The 15,679-nt window shown below is 36.8% G+C and overlaps 1 protein-coding gene across 1 annotated transcript in view; it reads left to right on the top strand.

Annotated features, from left to right (window-relative positions):
* GABRA3 (gamma-aminobutyric acid type A receptor subunit alpha3) overlaps positions 1-15,679 on the top strand; it is a 385,158-nt gene that overhangs the window by 100,403 nt on the left and 269,076 nt on the right. The window contains exon 2 of the mRNA XM_059385929.1: positions 7,971-8,147. Within this exon, the coding sequence (XP_059241912.1) occupies positions 8,008-8,147 (140 nt within the window). The 5' untranslated portion in view covers positions 7,971-8,007. The remainder of the gene's footprint in view (positions 1-7,970; positions 8,148-15,679) is intronic.

Consider the following 15,679-nt stretch of genomic DNA (forward strand, 5'->3'; position numbering starts at 1 on the left):
CCATATCCTATGTGTGTATATCGTTTTAATCATTTGAAATTTGTTGTAATTGACTTTCTAGTCTTGTACATTTTTATAAATATATCTAGTGAGATTAAAAATAATGTGTATTTTTGTCATCAGTGGTTATAGTATACTATAGTATACTATACTACTATACTATAGTATACTATAGTATACTATTCCAATATATAGAATATATATTTGAATATATATATATTTGAGATTTGTTACTCATCTTGTTAACATCTCTTCTATCTGTCGTGATTTTAAAAATCTGTATAATCTGTCAATTTCCGAAAGAGGTGTGTTAAAGTACCCCATTATGATCATAGCTATATCTATGTTTCTTTTTAGTTCTGTCCATTTTTGCTTTACATATCTTAAAGCTGTGTTGTTATATGTATGGAAATTTATTACATTTCTTTTTTTTTAATTTTCAGCATAACAGTATTCATTATTTTTGCACCACACCCAGAGCTCCGTGCAATCCGTGCCCTCTATAATACCCACCACCTGGTACCCCGACCTCCCACCCCCCGCCCCTTCAAACCCCTCAGATTGTTTTTCAGAGTCCATAGTCTCTCATGGTTCACCTCCCCTTCCAATTTCCCCAAACTCCCTTCTCCTCTATAACTCCCCTTGTCCTCCATGTTATTTGTTATGCTCCACAAATAAGTGAAACCATATGATAATTGACTCTCTCTGCTTGACTTATTTCACTCAGCATAATCTCTTCCAGTGCTGTCCATGTTGCTACAAAAGTTGGGTATTCGTCCTTTCTGATGGAGTCATAATACTCCATAGTGTATATGAACCACATCTTCCTTATCCATTTGTCCGTTGAAGGGCATCTTGGTTCTTTCCACAGTTTGGCGACTGTGGCCATTGGTGCTATAAACATTGGGGTACAGATGGCCCTTCTTTTCACTACATCTGTATCTTTGGGGTAAATACCCAGTAGTGCAATTGCTGGGTCATATGGAAGCTCTATTTTTAATTTCTTGAGGAATCTCCACACTGTTCTCCAAAGTGGCTGCACCAACTTGTATTTTTGTTAAATTGAACATTTTACCATATAGAGTTTTCCTCTTTATCTTTAGTAAAAGCTTTGATTTAAAGTTTTTACTTCCTGAATATTACAAATAATGTTTTGGTTAATATTTGCATAGCATTACTTTTTCCTTTTCCTTTCAACTTTTCTGTTCCTTTGTGTTTTAGATATGACTCTTATAAACAATGCATAGCTAATTTATTTTTAGTATTTTTAATCTAGTCTGATAAACTCTTTATTTCAAATGGGGCCTTTAGAGACTAAAATTGCTAATATATCTGAATTAGAAACTATCATTTTTTAATGTTTTCTATTTAGTATGCCTATTTAATATTTTTTTCTTTTATTTCTTATGTGGATTGGCATTTCTTAAGTCATTTTATTTTTTCTCCTCTTCTAAAACAGAAGTTATGCAATCTGTTTCTATTTATATGTTGTATGTGTCATACTAAGATGTATGCTTTACTTTTCAAAGTATTTTTATTTTCAGAAATTATATTTGGTTCTTTTTCAAGTCTCCCACTTTACTATTCCTAATATTCTGTTCTCCATAGATGTTTTAAGCTTTTTTTTTTGGTAGAGATTATAGATATTTCATCATTTGTGTCTGATAGGAAATATATTTTGAATTGTATTAATCCCAAGCCAGGGAAAATTTTAGAGGTATCCCTTTAAAGGGGAAGCCCACAAAGGAGATAGAATATAAATGGTCAGAGGTGTAGTGTAACTAGGGTGGTAACATGGAATTCAAGGACTTTCAGAGGAGAAGGTTGTGGTCAGTGCTGGTTTATGTTTTTCCAGGCAGTTACAAAAGAGTAAGAGAGAGGAAAGTGTGTTGAAGACACATACCAGAGGATGGTTTTGTTGATATTATGGACTACATATGTAACCCAAGTAATACAAGAAAGGAAGTAAGAACATGAAGGTGGTAATATGCAATTGAAAGGTGGTAGGATCAAGGGATTGATGATTAGGGTTAACCCTAATAGAATAATTAGGCAGAATAATTAACAGCTTAAAGGTACTGGATGAAAATGGTTGGAAAAGTTGTGATCAGATAGTTATTTGAGTTCATGGATTTGTAATGACAAGATTAATGATATGACCATGAGAATAAGTGACTAGATTAGGGTAAAGCTGAGGCTCACTGGAGGGCAAGAGGTCAAGGAATTGATCTGTAGTTTACAGTGACCAAGGATTATTACATGTCAAACATAATGCTTAATTATGCCCATGAATTATGCCATTTAATTCTTACAACACTCCTATATGGCAGTATTATCATTATCAACTTTTTATAGATGTAAATGTTGAGTCAAGTCATTCATCCAATCTCAGATTGCTGTGTGGCATATCAAGAATTGGCAGATATTTCTGGGTTCAAAGCTTATAATAATATTTATGGCTTTAAAGCTTATAATAATGGCAATGCTTTGAGGCTAAGTAGAATTAGATGGCCTCAAATAAAACTTTTGTGACAAACTGAGGCAAAGAAATGTCAGAGTTGGCTTTACAGTATCTGAATAGCAGCATTTGGGATGCCTCTGTTCAGTTAAAGTTCCAGCAGGTAGTGCCTCATGGCATCCAAGTGGGGAGTTGGTGGGTGGAATATCAGTATCTGGTTGTTTCTAGGCACTGAGATAAAGAAGTTTTAGGAATCCTAGTTGAAGGAGGTGCTGTGTCAGTGCCTTGTACATGGTAGATACTCAAAAGTTTGTGATAAAATGAATTTGTATTTGAACAGGATCTAACAGCAGACCTATCCAGGGAGCATGTCTTTAGTCAGGCATTTTATGTGTATTATTAATCTATAATTTTTATGAATATTATTATTCTTATTTTACACTGAAGAAGGAAGTCTTTAAGGCCTAACATGACTAGTATTTGGTAGTTCTGAGTAGTCTCTTGATCTGGTAGTATGAAGGTGATTTTTATACTATCTTACCTCATTTATTGATGTGACTTTTTCAAAATAACATTCATTCATTAACTATTTATTAAGTATGCATTATTTATCAGCGTTCTGTGCATTGGGCATATATCTGTAAATAAGACAAACAAAATTCCTTGTCCCTACTGAGCTTATATTGTACTGGAGTAACAGCCAATAACAAAAATACATGAAATATATATTAGAAGTGCAAATGAGATATTACTTAGCCATCAGAAAGGATGAATACCTACCATTTACATTTACATGGATGGAGCTGGAGGTATTCTACTACATGAAATAAGTCCATCAGAGAAAGAAAATTGTCATATGGTTTCACTCATATCATATGTGGAATATAAGAAATAGTGCAGAGGATCATAGGGGAAGAGAGGGAAAAAGCAGAAATCAGAGAGGGAGACAAATCATGAGAGACTCTTGACTCTGGGAATCAAACTGAGGGTTGTGGAAAGGGAGGTGGGGGGGAATGGGGTAACTGGGTAATGGGCATTAAGGAGGGCACATGATGTGATGAGCACTGGGTTTTATAGCAACTAATGAATCACTGAACACTATATCAAAAACTAATGATGTACTATATGTTGGCTAATTGAGCTTAAGTTAAAAAATAAATAAGGGGCATCTGAGTGGCTCAGTGGGTTAAGCCTCTGCCTTCAGCTCAGGTCATGATCTCAGGGTCCTGGGATGGAGCCCTGCATTGGGCTCTCTGCTCAGCAGGGAGCCTGCTTCCCCCCCATCTCTCTCTGCCTGCCTCTCTGCCTACTTGTGATCTCTCTCTCTCTCTCTCTCTCTCTCTCTCTCTGTTAAATAAATAAATAAATAGATAAAATCTTTTTAAAAATAAATAAAAATAAAATAAGTTTAATTTAGAAAAGAAAGAAAAGAAGTGCAAATGAGGAAAAATAGAACAGGCAACTGCATAGGAAGTTTCCAGGATGTAAGGAAGTATTGAAGTTTTACATTGGGTCATCAGGGAAGGTCTCATTGGGAAAGGAGACATTTGAGCAAAACCACAAAGTGAGAGAAGGAAAAAACTATCTGGAAATTAGATAGAAAAATAGTCCCAGTAGAGGCAATAGCATTTGCAAAGGCCCTAGGGCTGGAGCATGCCTGTTATATCCAACTGACAACAAGGAAGTAAGTCACAGTGGCTGAAGTAGAGTGAGTGAGAGAGGAGGATAGTAGAGGATAAGGTTATCCAGCTATCTGGAGATTAGATTACGTAGGTCCTTGTAGATCATAACATAGCTTTTGAACTGGGGAGAAATTGGATTTTGAGCAGAAGAGAGACATGATCTGACTTTACACTTTTAAAGTTCACTCTGTTGTATAGAGACAAGATTTTAGGAAAGCAGGGTCAGAGTCACCAAGCCCAGTTAAGAGGCTTTTGCAATGATCTCAGCAAAAGATGCCGAGTAATAGCAGTAGAGGTGATGATGAGTGGTTTTATTTTGAACATGTTTCTTTTTAAATGGAATGCCAATGAGACTTGCTGACAGATTGGATGTGGGATATGAGACTAAAAGAGGAATCAAGAATGACATCAGAGCTTTTACTCTGAGCAAATGGACGGGTAATTACCATTACCTGATATTGGAAAGACTACAGGGGGACCAGGTTTGTATGTGTGGGGAGATTGATATCTGAACCTCAGATTTTAACACATTAGGTTTAAGATGCTTCTCAGACATCTAAGTGCAGATGTGGGTTGCAGGAGGTAATGGGGGTAGAGATATTAATTTATAAGTCATCAGCTTGTAGATAGTAATTCCTTCTAGTTTGTTACTTGTACTTTCCTTTAGCTCTTGAGCAAAGTGAATTGGTTGAGTAAGCATTTGTTATTTTGGCTATGCAATCATGTAGTATGGTGGCTTGAGCATTTGTCAAATTTGTGTGCTCATGTACCATGGATAATCCATTATAACACCAAGATTATCTGAGCCTTCCCAAGGGTTATCCCCTCCTATTTCATTGTCAATCTGCTCCTATCACAAGCATCTGCTATTGTGTCCATGGTTATCTGAATACGTTTATTGATTGTAAGTTCATATGTCATTGGTGTTTATCCATGTGCTGTACTTACAGGACCATATACCAGGGTTGCCTACTTTTGCAATGTGGCTTGGCTTCTTTATATCAACTTTAAAACTGTTATTAGTATTACATTCTGTTAATGCAGCATAGTTGTTTAAATGCCCATGTCATCATATGATGTTCCTTTGCTGGAATTTTCAGCTTATTCATTACAGATGTATGTGCTATACTTCTTTGTTCATATGCTGTAGATAGCTATTTATTGCCTATTGGTCATCATTACTAAAGAGATACTAGTTCTTCATTGTGGCCACTTGTCTCTATATCTTATCTCTCTGCTCCAGGGAGAAATATTTTGAGCATGTTTGCCTACAGTTGGACCATGGCCTTCTGTTTCTGCATCATGGCAGTCTACTCTACTAGTATGCCTATCTGCTCCTAAACCATGTCACTCAATTCCTGATCATGGGTGCTACGGTACACACAGTGTGTGTTCACACATCATGATTAAGGGCTGATATACCAATACCTCTTCACATACATCATGGTTGTCTAAGCATACTATAATTGTTTATAGCTACATGAATATTTGTCATGTTTGCAGGCCCTTTAAGTGTTATGGCTTTCAGTTTATGCATTATGGTCACTTGAAAATTCATCAAGCTTGTCAGAAGAACAATTTTAAGGGTCTTCTGTCCTACAGTCCTTGTGTGCACTTGTCCTACAGTCCTTGTTTGCACTTTTTTGATGGTCACCTGAGCATGTATCATGGTTATATGTTCATTTAATGCTAATACCTGCTAATGTGCCACATTTCTGTGTGTATATATACCAGGATTGGGGACTGTTTTGTATATATTTGCTAACTTGCTAAAGCTACCCATTCCAGTAACATTTTTTTTAACTTTTTTTTTAAAGATTTCATTTATTTATTTGACAGAGAGAGAGATCACAAATAGGCAGAGAGACAGACAGAGAGAGAGATGAGGAGAAGCAGGCTCCCCACTGAGCAGAGAGCCCCATGCGGGACTCCATCCCAGGCCCCTGGGATCATGACCCGAGCTGAAGGCAGAGGCTTAACCCACTGAGCCACCCAGGCGCCCCTCCAGTAACATTTTTTAATTAAAAAATTAATTGTGGTTAAAAAGCACATAAAAAATCTTAACCACTTTTCAATATGCAGTTTAGTAGTGTTAGGTATTTACACTGTTGTGCAACAGTCAAGTGGCATGCTTTTGATCATGCATGATTTTTAAAAAAAGATTTTATTTATTTAATTGACACAGAGAGAAGTACAAGCAGGGGGAGTGGCAGGCAGAGGGAGAAGTAGGCTGTTGAACAGAAAGCACAATGTAGGGCTTGATCCCAGGACCCTGAGATCATGACCTGACCCAAAGGTAGACACTTAATCAACCAGCCACCCAGGTGCCCCTTGATCATGTGTAATGTCTTAAGTGTTTACCAAGGCTATTTTGTCTTGTACAGTGATTATTAGGCTCATGTGCTATGGTTTTCTGACCAATGTAGTCAAATAGTTTTATACATAAATGTCTTCACATGTATTATAATGTTTGTTAACAAAATGTTATGGGGTGCCTAGGTGGCTAAGTCAGTTCAGCATCTGCCTTCATAGTGGTCATTTTGAATGATACCCTAGAAGAAGCAAAGCAGGAACTTGTAGTGGGAATCCTAAGCTTGGGTCCTTGCCTAAATGTCCAGACTCTGGGTATGAGCAAGGTTGCTGTATTATAAAATGCCTAGGCAGCAACTCAAAGTAGATGTTTTCTCGTCACAAAGATTCAAGAAGACAATTGAATATATGACCTAGTGGCTGCATTCTTTGGGATAGGATAAATTTAAAAAGACTTGTTGTTTATCTTCTTATCAACTATAATGGCTCTCCAGCATGTATCTGTATTACATATTAGTCCCTTACCTAAACTTTCCTTGGGAAAAGAGTTTTAAAGACTTTCATTCTCTTTGGAAGTTAAGTCACTGATAAGACTTAAAAAGAGTATGGTTTTGTTGCAGAATTAGGTCTCCTTCTAGTGGTCAATGTCTCAGATTCAAAGAAGCCATGAGGTTCAGAGATAGCAAAAAAGTGCCACTTTATATTGCTTTCTTAACTCCATGTCTTAGGTAAACATCCACTAGTCCAGAGTTCATAAAATAACCTTACACATAGGCAACTCTAAATCATCTAATTCTATCATCAGTATAACTTGCTGACCTTTTAGGGTCTTCTGTACTAGGAAGATAGACTTGGATTTCTTATGTTGTGGTCCCTAAATGGGGCTGACTTTACCCTCAAACATTTATGGGGAATCATTATTTTCCTATTCTAGTGCCATGGTGTCTCATCACTCAGCATTTTCTCAGCCTGATTCAGAGGAAACAGTTCATCTACCCTAAGAACTTTGATCTTTTGGAAAATTGCATAACTGTATTGAAATGAGAATTAATCCCACAAATGCTATAAAGAGAGTTCAGATCTTAATATTCTAATATTTCCTACAATATTACACAGTGAACTATGACAAAGACATTTGTGAGAGTAAAGATCAAATAGGATTGGGGGAAAATAATATGAAGACATGAGAGAGTATTTTAAATTCTTATGAAATTATGAAAAAGTAACTAAAACTGAGAAGACAGGGAAAGAGATGAAAGTATAACCCAAGACTCTGAATTACTGATTTAGAGCTCTTTACTCTTTATTGGATGGACTTTGGTATATTCAAGAAAGGAGTATGTGGGGAATGAATTTTGGTAGCATTGATGAACTAGGGAAAGGGGATTGTTACATTAATCATTTAATAACTAGATACTAGGAAAGTTAAATGGCTCTAATATAATTGAATAAAACCTTTTTTTAAACCTTTTTTTCTTTTTTGTCTTCCACCCCTTCTCCTTCCTCTTTTCCCTGAATAGGGATCTCACAGGTCTCTCCAAGTTGGTGCCTAAGAAAATGATAGTCACACAGATGAGTCACTTCTACACAACCAGCCTTGGGTTTCTTTTTCTGATTAATATTTTTCCTGGAATAACTGGCCAGGGGGAATCAAGACGACAAGAACCTGGGGACTTTGTGAAGCAGGATATTGGCGGGTAAGAACCCTTACCTCCTAGAACAAAAGAAAATTGTGATAAATTCTTGCCTTAGACCAAAACTTTTTATATTTTTTTCCTAGAGGTACTCTGGTCCCTGATACTTAGACATTACATTTTATTTTATTTTATTTTTAAATTTTTTTTTATTTTCAGCATAACAGTATTCATTATTATTGCACCACACCCAGTGCTCCATGCAATCCGTGCCCTCTATAATACCCACCACCAGGTACCCCGACCTCCCCCCCCCCACCCCTTCAAACACCTCAGATTGTTTTTCAGAGTCCATAGTATCTCATGGTTCACCTCCCTTTCCAATTTACCCCAACTCCCTTCTCTCTAACTCCCCATGTCCTCCATGCTATTTGTTATGCTCCACAAATAAGTGAAACCATATGATAATTGACTCTCTCTGCTTGACTTATTTCACTCAGCATAATCTCTTCCAGTCCCGTCCATGTTGCTACAAAAGTTGGGTATTCATCCTTTCTGATGGAGGCATCATACTCCATAGTGTATATGGACCACATCTTCCTTATCCATTCGTCCATTGAAGGGCATCTGAGCTATATTTCAATTTATTTGTTTATTTTTCTAATGTAAATTCAATTATGGAGGGCATGTGATGTGATGAGCACTGGGTCTTATATGCAACTAATGAATCATTGAACACTACACCAAAAACTAATAATGTACTATATGTGGGCTAATTGAATTTATATTGTATTTTTTTAAAAAATCATCAGCTCAAAATTACAAGGTAGAAAGAGATCTCAGGGGTCTTCTTGAGCAGCTCCTTAGCTCATGTTTAAATTCCCTCTGTAACTTCTTTTTTTTAAAGATTTTATTCATTTATTTGACAGAGAGAGATCACAAGCAGACGGAGAGGCAGGCAGAGAGAGAGATAGAGGGAAGCAGGCTCCCTGCTGAGCATAGAGCCCAATGCGGGACTCGATTCCAGGACCCCGAGATCATGACCCGAGCCGAAGGTAGCGGCTTAATCCACTGAGCCACCCAGGCGCCCCCCACTCTGTAACTTCTTAAAAGCAGTTCTTTCCAGCCGTTTGTACTCATTTTTTTTTCTGTCTGAGATCTCCAACTTGTCCCATTTTATTGGCTCTGTCCTATTAGCATTTAAATGTGATCAAGAATCTCCCATGTTAAATTTAAAAATCTGTCCACCAATAGTACCTTAAATATTTCCTCCTCTTCACAGTCCTACTTCCTGAAAAAGCAGTTTTCTTTACTGTCTCTACTTACTCACCTCTCATCCATTTTTCCAGTGGTGCTGTCTGACTTTGAGCCTCATGACTCTAAAGCAATTTATGCAACTAAGATGGCCAGTGTTGGCTCTGTTACTGAAATGAACACTTGTCTATTCTTATATTACCCAACTTTTTAAAAGTTTTTAGTAGCATGTAGTAACATTCAAAGTTGTTGATTTTTCTCTCCCTCAACACCTTTTTTATGAAATAAAAAAAACACACACATATAAACATGCATAAAATATAAATATGTGGTTTAAGAACAATTCTTTCTTTTATTTCAGAGACATCACAATTCCCTGTTTCTTAGATTAAGTTCTCTAAACGGGCCCAAGACAAGAATCCAAAAGCAAATAATTTATAGAGAGTGCTCTCAGAGAAACTTGTAGGAAGCAAGGAAAGCAAGATAGGGAAGGAAGGAAAGCAAAGCAAAGATGTGATTTCACTTGAAGTGTAGCCTCCATTTGACCCCATGGGGTTGAATGGCTCTACAGATTTGGCCCCCCTCAGGCAAGGGGCTGGACTTCTATGGCCTCTTCCTAATCAGCCATGGCCTGTGGGCTAACTGGAGGAAGGCATAACCTCCCAGGCATTTTTCAGCCAATGTTAAAATACTCTGAAGTAGTAGAGCGACAGTTTCACTGGCCCAGGAAAAAAGATCTGGACATAGTACCAGCAGTAAATACTACACCTGATTTTCTTCATACTTTTATGGCTGTGCTTACTATAGTATTTTCCATACTATTACACAGCTGTATGAAATGCCTGTGTGATATAAAGATCTTTTGGGTAATATTTTCCTTTGTTCACACATGTGTTGGTGTTTTTCTTTGTTTTGTTCTAAGTGTTCTTACCATACAGATACTGAGTGATTTAATCTATCCCCATGACATCATAACCTTTTATATATACCAATGACTCTCACCTCAATTATCATTCCTAATTTCTCTTGAGTGTCATTCCTCTATATTCAACATCTGAATTCCTCTATATTCAACATCTATTCATTGGACATGTCTACTTGGCTACCCATAAATTCCTTAATCTAAGTATGTCCAAATTAGTTTTATCATCTCCATCTCCCTCCCTTACTCTTAACAACAACAAAAACAACAAACATGATATGCTAGTCTTCCATTATCCTTAGTCAATAACACCACTATGCACCCCATTGCGCAAGCAAGACACTGAAATCATCTCTGCCAATTTTCTACTCTTTGATTTCTAGATTGAACTATTTTCCAAGGTATGTAATTACTACCTCCCACATCTTTAGGATTCATCTACTTTCCCACAACTTTCCAGCTACCACCTTAGTTTAATCCAATATTGTCTTCCACTTGTACTATTACAAAAGTCTCTAGTTGGTCTTACTTTCTAAAGTCTTGCTCCCACCCAAACTAACCTCTGCTCTGTAACCAATATTCCACAGTGTATGTTGAGTCATAGCTATTCTAGGTCATTTAATGGATTCCTATTTTCCCTAGACTAAAGCCCAAATTCCTTAAATGATTTTTTCCGATCCAATGTAACCCAGCCTCTACCCATCTTGGCAGCCTTATTTATTAGTCCTCCTGTCCCCAAACTTTGTGTTCCTCAGCTGTATGAAACTTCATTCAATTTTAAAACCCTATCTAATTCAGAGAATATTAGTAATAGCAATGATCCTCTTGAGCCTTAAAATATTTAAGTATTACACAGTATATTTTATTATTTGGTGGTGGCTTTTGTCTTATGTTTTACACTTGGCTACTACCCCATATTCTTGAAAGTGTTAGGACTTATTCCTAATTATTTTTGCAGGCTTATCTTAATATACTCTTTCCATCTATCAGAAATTTCAAAAGTAATTTCTGAGGCTGAAGGCTATAGAACTGGACTAATATGTCCTTAGAAACATGGATAATGAGGCCCTTTTTGTTCTTTACTCCAGTCTGAAAAAACAGGCTAATTCTGTTTTATTAATTTCTTATGTATCGGATTTCATTGGGTTATGCCAGATGTTCTAAATAAGATGTAAATGCTAAATAAATGAACTTTATTTTTTCAAGTCCTAAATCCTGTTAAATTTTAACTCTGAGAATAAGGTTCTTTAAGAATTTATTGAAACTTTTATTATAATCTTAAATAAAAATTTTGAACACCACTGTCCCTGTCCTTTGTAGCTTTAAGATCATCATAGAGAACATTCATTATGTTAATTCTATATTTATATATTTTTTGTGTGTGTCTCCATGCTCAGTGTTAGTTGCAGTCTCTCCTGTTTACACTGCTTTGTTTACATCCTACTGGTGCTTAGAAAATCAGATAGCCAAATCTTTTACTGATTATATTAAAGAGGACTTCAAGAGATCCTCCTTGAGAAAACCAAAGTAGTGCTAGATTTAATATAAGGGAATTTGAAACTTTTTTGAAGGGCTACCTTCAAATTAAATTAGATTAATGTCTAATTTACCTGACATGAGAATTGCTACCCCAGCTTTCTTTTGAGGTCCATTGGCATGAAAGATGTTTCTCCATCCCTTCACTTTCAGTCTGGATGTATCTTTACATTCCAAATAGGACTCTTGTAGACAGCATATGGATGGGTCCTGTTGTTTTATCCAACCTGCAACCCTGTGTCATTTTATGGGAGCATTTAGGCCATTCACATTGAAAGTAATTATTGAAAGACCCATTTTTACTGACATCATGTTGCCTGTGGAGTCCTTGTTTCTATAGATTGTCTCCATAATTTTCTGTTCTATTTCACTCTTGGGTTCTTTCTTCTTTTATAGAACTCCCCTTAATATTTCTTGTCGTGCCAACTTGGTGGTCACATACTCTTTCAAACCTTGCCAGTCTTGGAAGCTCTTTATCTCTCTATCCATTTTGAATGTCAACCTTGCTGGATAAAGTGTTCTTGCTGCATGTTCTTCTCATTAATGCCCTGAATATGTCTTGCCAGCCCTTTGGAAGGGTGAGACTACTAAAACCCTGGATCTAAATATTAGGGTTGGCACTGTATTTGTGTTTGTTAGAAATAAAAAGGGATGTCTGGGTGTATCAGTCATTAAGTGTCTGCCTTTAGCTCAGGTTCATGAACCCAGGGTCCTGAGATCGAGCCCCATATTGGGCTCCCTGTTCAGTGGGAAGACTGCTTCTCCTTCTTCCACTCCCCCTGCTGTGTACCCTCTCTCCCCGTGTCTTTCTCTGTCAAATAAATAAATAAAATCTTTTTTTTTCTTTTCTCTCATTTAAAAAATTTTTTACACTTTTATTTATTTATTTTTTATTTTTTCAGTGTTCCAAGATTCATTGCTTATGCACCACACTCAGTGCTCCATGATATATATGCCCTCTCCAATACCCACAACCAGGCTAACCCATCCCCCCACCCCCATCCCTTCCAAAACCCTCACCTTGTTTCTGAGTCCAGTGTCCCATGCTTAAAAATAAAAAGAATAAAACAATTCAACTTACAACTATGTGGTATATGCTGGTAGTTCTGATACTTAGCAGAGCTGCTTCTTTTTGTCTTTTTGTTTTTATACTTTCTTAATGATGTTCTTTTGTGTTGAAAAAATCCATTTGCATAAAATACCCAGTGCTCCATGCAATCCATGCCTTCCTTAATACCCTTCACCAGGCTCACCCATCACCCCCAAACCCTTCCCTTCTAAAACCTTAAGTTTGTTTCCTAGAGTCCATAGTCTCTCATGGTTTGTCTCTCACTCTGATTTCTTCCCCTTCATTTTCCCCTTCTCCTAATACCCTCCATGCTATTTGTTATGCTCCACAAATAAGTGAAACCATATGATAATTTGACTCTCTCTGCTTGACTTATTTCACTCAGCATAACCTTCTCCAGTCCCATCCATGTTGATGCAAAAGTTGGGTATTCATCCTTTCTGATGGCTGAGTTATATTCCATTGTGTATATGGACCACATATTTATCCATTGGTCTGTTGAAGGGCATCTTGACTCTTTCCACACTTCGGCTATAGTGGACATGGCTGCTATGAACATTAGGGTGTATATTGGGGTATATATGGCCCTTCTTTTCACTACATCTGTATCTTTGGGGCAAATACCCAGCAGTGCAATTGCTGGGTCATAAGGTAACTCTATTTTTAATTTTTTGAGGAACCTCCACACTGTTTTCTGAAGTGGCTGCACCAATTTACATTCCCACCAACAGTGTAAGAGGGCTCCCTTTTCTCTACTACTTCTCCAACAAGTTGTTTCTTGCCTTGTTGATTTTTGCCATTCTGACTGATATAAGGTGGTATCTCAATGTGGCTTTGATTTTAATTTCCCTGATGGCTAATGATGATGAACAATTTTTCATGTGTCTGTTAGTCATTTGTATGTCTTCTTTGGAGAAGTGTCTTCTCATGTCTTCTGACCATTTTTTGACTTGATTACATGATTTTTGGATGCTGAGTTTAAGAAGTTCTTTATAGATCTTAGATATCAGCCCTTTGTAGTTTCATTTGCAAACCTCTTTGTTTTGTTGACTGTTTCCTTTGCTGTCCAAAATCTTTTTATCTTGATGAAGTTCTGAAAGTTCATTTTCACTTTTGTTTTCCTTGCCTTTGGAGACGTGTCTTGAAAGAAGTTGCTGTGGCTGATGTTGAAGAAGTTACTGCCTATGTTCTCCTCTAGGATTTTGATGGATTCTTGTCTCCCACTGAGGTCTTTCATGTCTTTTGAGTTTAACCTTTGTGTATAGTGTAAAAGAATGGTCCAGTTTCATTCTTCTGCATGTGGCTGTCCAATTTTCCCAGAATCATTTATTGAAGAGACTTTTTTCCATCATATATTTTTTCCTGCTTTGTCAAAGATTAGTTGGCTGTAGGGTTGAAAGTCCATATCTAGACTCTCTATTCTGTTCCACTGGTCTGTCTGTTTTTGTGCCAGTACCATGCAGTCTTGTTGGTCATAGCTTTGTAATATAGCTTGAAATCAGGCAACATGATGCCCCCAGCTTTGTTTTTATTTTTCAACATTTCCTTGATGATTTGGAGTCTTTTCTGGTTCCATACAAATTTTAGGACTGTTTATTCTAGCATTTTGAAAAATGTCGTTGGTATTTTGATTGGGATGGTGTTGAAACTATCAATTGCTCTAGGCAGCATAGACATTTTAACAATGTTTATTCTTCCACTACATCAAAAACTAATGATGTACTGTATAGTGACTAACATAACACAATAAGAAAAAATAAAGTAAAAAAACAACAACAACAACAAAAAAATTCCATTTGCCACATTATCTTATCCACTTTTTTCCAAGTTTTTATTTAAATTCTACTCAGTTAATATACAATGTAATAATAGTTTCAAGTGTAGAATTTAGTGGTTCGTCACTGACAAAGAACACCCACTGCTCACAAGTGTCCTCCTTAATCCCCATCCTTATTTAACCAATACCTACCAACCTCCTTTCCAGTAACCATCAATGTGTTCTCTATAGTTAAGAATATGTTTTATGGTTTGCCTCTCTTTTTTTCCCTCCTATGTTCATCTGTTTTATTTCTTAAATTCCACATATAAGTGAAATTATATGGTACTTGTTTTTCTCTCACTGATTTATTTCACTTCACATAATATACTCTAGCTTCACCTACATCTTCACAAATGACAAGATTTTATTATTTTTTTAAAATTCTTTTTTATTTTTTTATAAGCATATAATGTATTTTTATCCCCAGGGGTACAGGTCTGTGAATCGCCAGGTTTACACACTTCCCAGCACTCACCATAGCACATACCCTCCCCAATGTCCATAAACCCACCACTCTCTACCGACCTCCCTCCCCCCAGCAACCCTCAGTTTGTTTTGTGAGATTAAGAGTCTGATGGTTTGTCTCCCTCCTGATACCATCTCGTTTCATTTATTCTTTTCCTACCCCCCAAACCCTCTACATTGCATCTCCACTTCCTTATATCAGGGAGATCACATGATAGTTGTCTTTCTCTGATTGACTTATTTCACTAAGCATAATACCCTCTAGTTCCATCCACAGTGTTGCAAACGGTAAGATTTCATTTCTTTTGATGGCTGCATAGTATTTCATTATATATATATACCACATCTTCTTTATCCATTCATCTGTTGGACATCTAGGTTCTTTCCATAGTTTGGCTATTGTGGATATTGCTGCTATAAACATTCGGGTGCACATGCCCCTTCAGATAACTACATTTGTATCTTTAGGGTAAATACCCAGGAGTGCAATTTCTGGGTCATAGGGTAGCTCTATTTTCAACTTTTTGAGG

This window comes from Mustela nigripes, chromosome X, assembly GCF_022355385.1.
Source record: "Mustela nigripes isolate SB6536 chromosome X, MUSNIG.SB6536, whole genome shotgun sequence".
Taxonomy (NCBI): domain Eukaryota; kingdom Metazoa; phylum Chordata; class Mammalia; order Carnivora; family Mustelidae; genus Mustela; species Mustela nigripes.